Raw genomic sequence first — 7500 nt, forward strand, 5'->3', positions numbered from 1 at the left:
AAAAAAAAGTAAAGTAAAAGTTGTTTGGTTGTTGATGTATCTGTACTGTTGATATAAAATGAAAAAAGAACATTTCACAGCTCATGATATAAAACCCAAAAGCGACATCATTTGCCTCAATAATAACTCTTTTAAAAATCCCCCCAAATACTGAGGTTTTACACAGCTTGGTCAAGTACAGCTAATTAACAGCCACGATAAGGGAAACAGTTGATCTTATTCTGAACTGAAGTTGAAATAAAACAAGCGTAAAAATACCTGGATTTCGATTTACTGATACTTGCCAAGACAACGTATTTTTATTGTTTTTAGTAGCAGCATATATGTTATCAGCACGTAATATTCTTTACTGCACTGGCAATAGCGTTATTACATGTCTTAAACGCACAAAGATGTGTGTGTGTGTGTGTGTGTGTGTGTGTGTGTGTGTGTGTGTGTGTGTGTGTGTGTGTGTGTGTGTGTGTGTGTGTGTGTGTATTGGTTGTGTTTCGTCCGTTCGTTCGTTCATGCCCACAGTTATGCATTCACGTTATACCCGGTTTCAAATTCCGTGTGATTGCGGAATTGAAGTAAAATTTGACGTAAAATGGGGTGACGACTGACAACATAAATGTTAATTAAAGAATGATACAAACACATACGCATAAAGGTATCATATTACGAATTTATCAAAACATATTCTAACTATTATCAACATTAACATCATTATTACTATTACTATTAATAATACCAGTGATAATAATAATTAAACTACCATAATTATCATTATTATTGTTATTATCACCATTCTTCTTCTTCGAGGCAAGCACACTGCACTGACGTCATTAGACTCCGTTTATCTACATTTATTATTTACACGATAATCCAAAGGGGTAGGTTAAGAATGAATGTAGGAGAGGAATGGGGAAAGGGAGGGGGAGAAGAGAGGGGACGTAAAGAAAGGGGGGGGAGGGAGAACGGGGTGGGAAGAGGGCTTAAAGAGAAAAGGGACATGGGAAAGGAGACAGGGAGGGAACATGAAGGGGAGCTAGGGAGGGAAGAGGCATAGGAAAGATGAAAGGGAGGAGAGAGGGAGAGGGGGCTCAGGGAGAAAAGAGGCATGGGGGGGAGGGAGGAAAGTGGAAAAAGGACGAAGGAGGAGGTTAAGGAGGAAGGGGCGGGAAGTGGGAGGAAAGGAGTGAATTTAAGGAAGATTGGGGAGAGAAAGGCACAGGAAGAGAATGGGTGAGAAATAAGAGGAGGATGGTGAAAAAGGGAGAGAGGAGGGGAGAACTCTCATTTTTCTATTCCGTGGGATTTCCACGAATGACGCAAGTTTATATAAACACATAACCAAACAAAGACACGCGCGCAGAGAGAGAGAGAGAGAGAGAGAGAGAGAGAGAGAGAGAGAGAGAGAGAGAGAGAGAGAGAGAGAGAGAGAGAGAGAGAGAGAGAGAGAGAGAGAGAGCAAAACTTACGGATCTTGCGTTGACGTCGACATGGTGTGTTCCGGCCAAAAGCTTAACTACCTCTACTCGCCCTTGCTTTGCCGCCCAGTGTAGCGCCGTCTGGAATAGAAGAAAAAAGTTACTTGATAATAGAAGCAATACCACAATAAATTGGTTGGCCAGACAATAAAAGAATATGAGTTCCAAAATCACAAATATCATATGCAGCTTTTTGATCAGACGGATTTAAAAAGCTAATCCATTTTTTTTTTACAATTGCTAGGGAAGAAGAACCAATACATCTACCATAGTCTGCCATCCTCTGTGAACCATCTGCCGTTTTCTGTCACGATAAACGTGAGGTGGTTCTCAGTTACCGTAGACTAACTTAAACACGATATATATTTCTTTAAAACTAAATAACTTTACAAAACAAACATTTGGACACAGATACAGGCATAAGAAGCTCATACATTTTTGTAAAGAAATGATAATGAAGACCCTATTCATTATACAGGAACAATAATCAAGAAAACGAAGTACAAATGACCACAGTATTCATTCTGTATAGTTCAAAAAGAATTATTGAAAACAAACAACGCATAAAACACACTAGCGCTGCATAACCCATAAATGAAAATATTGGAGTACTGGATACCAATTCGAAAACACATATACACGTATATCGAATATTGACTGATGCGAGAGTTATATATCGAGAGTTCAGTTCTGTATATTTATTGAAAATATGCAAATATTACCTGTGCTTTAAGGCATTCCGGATGCATTACCCTCGATGACCAACGTTCACTCGGTGACTTTTCTTCACTACTGATAATCTATACTTACTGAAAAGTATATAATCCACTAAACCCTGACGACGACTTAGAAGAAAAAGGAGAAGAAGAATGAAAGGAAGGAGAAGGTGGAGAAGAAGAAGAAGAGGGTGAAGGAGAAGGGGAAGAAAAGGAGAAGGAAAATGAGGCGGATGAGAAAGAGAAGGAGAAGAAATAGAATAGGAAGTAGAAGAAGAAAAAGAAGAAAAAGAAAAAGAAGAAGAAGAAGAGGAAGAAGAAGGGGAAGGAAAAGAAGGATAAGAAGGAAAATGAGAAGAAACAGACGAAGATGAAGGGAAAGATGAGGAGAATCGGCCCGGGAGAGCAGAGCCTGTCGCAGTCCTACTCCGCGCTGACCGAACGCAGCACACGGCGTAAAACCCGGACTCTAACACCGCATTCCGCTAACACCACACCACCCTCCACGTGCCTGGCTCCCCGCCCCTCGCCGTGACCGCCGTCCATTCCATTATGAGGCTGAGAAATCCGCTTAAACTCAGCTCCTCACACCCAGACGCCGCTGCGTGCGTGTGTGCGTTTGTTTCTCATGCAGTCATACCACCTCTTTCCCCCTCCCCCTCCCTCCCCCCGTCTCTCTCTCCACTTCCATGAACAATCGCTCTCCTGTATGATTTCGGCGGGCCCTCTCTTAACGGTCATTATCATTTAATTACCTCGCAGTCTTAATTAAAATTAGAGCTTCACAAACCAAAACTTTCGCCGCCTCCATAGAGTTAAGACTGCCTTAATCCTCTTAAGTGTGTGCGCGCCTAGTGGTGGCGAGCCCCCCCTCCTTCCCCCTGCCCCCTCCTGCCCCTAAGGACTTGTGATCCAGCCAGGGCGGAGCAAAGCTCTTCCCTTAATCCTCACCGCACACTTAAGTGCTTCGCTAGCGTTCGGTATCAGGTCAGTTCCACTTAACTTTTACCATTATCAACCTGAACTGATCCTGAAGTCGTCATTTTCCCGAATTTTCCGCGACTCTCCTGCGCTTCAATGCCGCCTCCCCTTGCTCCCTCCCTCTTCAATATTCACCCCGCCTCGACTTCTACCAGAATTCTTTCCAGCCATCTCTTGGACATGTCTATCTTTAGCCGGATCTTATTCCCCCCTCAGTTTTCAATTCAAAAAGAGGAAATACTTTCTGCCGGTAAGCCACAACAACAGGCGATAAGCAGGGGGAAGATCATGATGTTCTTTGAGGTAACTGAATTTACTCTCCAGCACAGGCCGCGCATCGTTTCTCTTCCACAACCAGTCCTCTTCCTCGTTCTACGCCCCGCCTTTCGAAGTCGTATCTCCAAGGCCGTCATGCCATATCAACGCCCTTCCCCATTCAATTTATATGCCTTCCCTACCTCTACAGACAGACAGGGAGGCGGACCGCTTCTTCCTCACTTCTGACCCTTTTTATTTATATTTCCTTAACGTATTGGAAAGAGTCAAGAGGGGAAAGATGGGGGGTGTAGACCCTTTCACCTCCCCCCCTCCTCCTCCTCCTCCTCCGCTCCTCTCCCCCCTCAAAGCACGTGGTCTCTCCAAAGTCTGGTCCGGTGTGTGAACGGGGAGGTGTGAAGCTCCCCGGAGTGTTGGGGAGTGTGGGCGTGTGTGGGCGGGGGCAGGTGCTTTATGGCCGCATGCAAATAAGGGGCCTTTGTGCGGATGAGTGGTGGTGGGCGTGGGGAAGGCGGGGGTAAAGCCTTATGGGCGGCGCTGGTGAAGACCGCACCAAACTTCTCTCGAAAGAAAGTCGACCAACATTAATTCGCTACGGAACTCCACGGCGGACGGAACCCCTGGGCGACCGCCGCCGAGGCCTCCGACGGAATCGCACCACCACAGAGGGCTCGCACCTCGCCCAAATCAAAGGGTCTGTCTGGGGATATTCTTACCTAAAAGAGCATATAAAAAACACTATCTAGAAAAAAAACAAGGAAGCAACAAATAACAATTTCTTCCTACACGCAGCCAATAGAGAAACAAACCAATAAATAAACACAAACACAAATCAGACAGTCACCATAAAAAAACAACCAAACTAAAACGGCACAAAAACAAATTAACCTTCCCCCACATAATTAACAAGACAAAAAAAAAAAAAAAAAAAAAAAAAAAAAAAAACGAAAGAAGAGAAAGAAAAAGAATAATAATAATAAGAACAGAGAGGGAGAAAGAGAGCAAAGATAAATAAAAACAGAACAAAGAACAAAAGCCACATCGACTTAATCTCCGCGCAGTAAAGTAACCCTTTGCGCCCTCCGAGACCCTCCGGCGCCGCTCCTTCGCCGCCGCTCCTTCGCCGCCGCTCCTTCGCCGCCGCCGCCACGAGGATCAGCAACTCTCCCTCCCCCCCTCCCCGACCCCTCCTCTCCAGCACCGCCTTGGCTCGTAATACTCGAAAAGAAAAAGACGAAAAAGAAAAAAAAAGAAAAAGAGAAGAAAAATTAAAGATGTAAGAATAAAAGAAAAAAAAAGAAAGAAAAAAAAAGAGGAACATGAAAAAAAAAAAAACTGAAAAAAGTGAAAAATAAAAATAAAGAAATTGAAAAAAAAAGAGAAGAGGAAAAATAATAAAAAAGAAAAGAAAAGAGAGATAGAGAAAACTGAAAACGAAAACCCAAAATCTCCTCTTCCTGGCAAGCGAACCCCGATATTAGGATATATATTTGTGAGAAACCAAGACAGGAAGGACTGTTAACTTTCTCTCGATCTTTCCATTTCTTCTTTCTCTTTTGCACCAAGCTTTCGTCACTGTAGCAGTAATTATGCCATTCCAATACCAAATGGAATACATAAATATGCAAACAAATATCCTGTATCATGCACACACCCACACACACGCACACATACACACACACACACACACACACACACACACACACACACACATTCACACACACGCACGCACATACACGCACACACACATATACATACATATGTATGTATATCTATATTTTATATATATATATATATATATAAAGATAGAGAAATATACGTTTATGCATATACACAATCAGATAAACTCTCGAACACACACTCATCAATTTTACATACACACTTCTCACTTGACATGTGCAAAATACGCAGTAATGTCCGTACCCCACAAATGCATAATTCACGCGCGAAGAAGAAGAAAAAAGTACGAATAAAGTGGACGTGCCTTTAGTCTCCCCGACATCTCCGCCATTTTTCCCCACTCGGCGGGAAAACGCTGCCTCCGATAAATAAATCCCGGCCCGGCTGGAACGCCTGCCTCCGCCTCGCCTTTCTTTGCCTTCGACGGACAATAAAATCTCCCCAAAGTCCCTTTTCCCGCACAAGTCGTCGTAAGTCGCGGCCTGACCGAGTTCGCGGGAGAGAATCTATCCGTATCTTCTCGCCATCTGAGAATTTTAGGCCCCGGCATTCCCCCGTGTCCCCCCTCCCCCCCTCCTTCGGCAGAAACACTCGCGCCCGGTTAATAAGTCACCCTGGGTCGCAATTATGTCACGCAAAATTATAATATGAATAGAGGCGCATCTACATTACAAATGGGACAGGCAATGCCCGCGCTGTGTGCCCTATGCCCACCACAGGCGATACGGTAATATAGTAATTACGACAAGCGTATTTAAGGTGAAGAATAGCTTGAAAAGGCGAGAACGATCAGATGGCTTTGGAATATAATGGGCACAGGTGAGGTAATAAGTTATCCGGCGCACGAGGGGCCTAAGCCGCGCGTTTCGAGGGGTCACGACCGCGATACGCGGCCAGGCCATTAGAGCGGGAGTCCCGTGCTTCCCGGCCGCTGGGTGGGAGTTTCAGTCCTAAAACAAACAAAGTGGCAGTAATGTAAACAGTGAGGATCTCTTGGCCCGCGGAGGAAAAATTAATCTCCCTCCGTCGCCGTCAGCGCAGAGGGATAACCGCCGCGAACGCACCTCCCTAATGACCCCGGGCGCTGCTCGGCCTCGCGTCTCGGCCTTGCGCCAAGCACTCCGACCGCCGAAGCCAAAGCCAAACTACTCGAGATGGAATGAATTTTAAAACCTTCGCCACATTCCGCTCATTATTTCAAACTTCATCTGCAACTGGCTCAGCTGCAGGACTCGACAAACGAAGACATAACAATTCAATAACGCTAACCGTAAATGCAAAAGAAAAGCTTTGAATCAGCGTTACAAAGATGTTTTCCCAATCACTTGTTTATCGACTTCTCGCTCTAAACAAAGCAAGACACGCGGTAAACAAGCATCAAGCGCGTTTAAGACCAGAATCTCGCACAGTGCGCGGGAACTACAAGTCGCTCAGCGCCATTACCTGCAGCTGTCACCTGGTATCGCTATCATTACGAGCAAGTTCCCGCAGGTGGTCACACACACCTGTACCTCCAGCCGCTGCTCTGTCGCTCGTATTACGAACCTTTCGCAAACTACTTCCCCTTGTGTTAACTGTCTTTTTGTCTCTGCTGTTACATCACTAGATAATTAATTAAGATGTGGAATAATGGAGTTTTACCATCTCTTTAATGGATCATGAATAATAACAGTATTGTATTTGATGCAGCTGATAAAATGCCAATATATTCACAATGGCAAAATAACCACAAAAAGGTGTTATCATAATTGATCCCAATATTAACATAAGTACCGATAAAACAAATGTTCTCCGATCATGGACTATGGTAATAGTTGGAATACAACGTCGCTAATGTGTGAAAAAGTAATACCAACAATGATAATGATAGTAATGGAAACAAAAATATATAATTTTCAAAAATAAGTAAGCATAAAAGAAATAACAGCAGCTTTATCATCAAAATATCAGCAAAAAAAAAAAAAAAAAAAAAAAAAAAAAAAAAAAAAAATACAGTAACACGGATATTAATACACAAAAACAACAACAACAACAACATCATTAAATGCAACGATAATAATGGTAATGGTAAGTCGAAATGAGTATATAATAAACGAAACAATATCAGTAATATCAACTATTTCATTGACATTAACAATAAAACGAAAGAGAAAACACATTAATAATCACATACATAACAGCGACCGGACACAAGTAAATAAAACAACCAATGCTTAGCGGAGGGGAAATGCCACGAATAATACACAATACTCACACACTGAGAGAGAGAGAGAGAGAGAGAGAGAGAGAGAGATAAAGCAGAGGGAGGGAAAGATAGAGGGAGAGGGAGAGAGGAGGGGGAGGGGGAAGGGGGGAAGGAGAGAGAGAGAGAGAGAGAG

General features: G+C 43.5%; 1 protein-coding gene across 2 annotated transcripts in view; it reads right to left on the minus strand.

Annotated features, from left to right (window-relative positions):
- Window positions 1-7500, minus strand: part of LOC125045788 (ankyrin repeat domain-containing protein SOWAHA-like) — a 339944-nt gene that overhangs the window by 12914 nt on the left and 319530 nt on the right. For both annotated transcript variants that reach the window (XM_047643276.1, XM_047643283.1), the window contains exon 8: window positions 1461-1550. In XM_047643276.1, coding sequence (XP_047499232.1) covers window positions 1461-1550 — 90 coding nt within the window. The remainder of the gene's footprint in view (window positions 1-1460; window positions 1551-7500) is intronic.

The sequence above is a fragment of the Penaeus chinensis genome, chromosome 3 (assembly GCF_019202785.1).
Source record: "Penaeus chinensis breed Huanghai No. 1 chromosome 3, ASM1920278v2, whole genome shotgun sequence".
NCBI classification, from domain to species: Eukaryota; Metazoa; Arthropoda; class Malacostraca; order Decapoda; family Penaeidae; genus Penaeus; species Penaeus chinensis.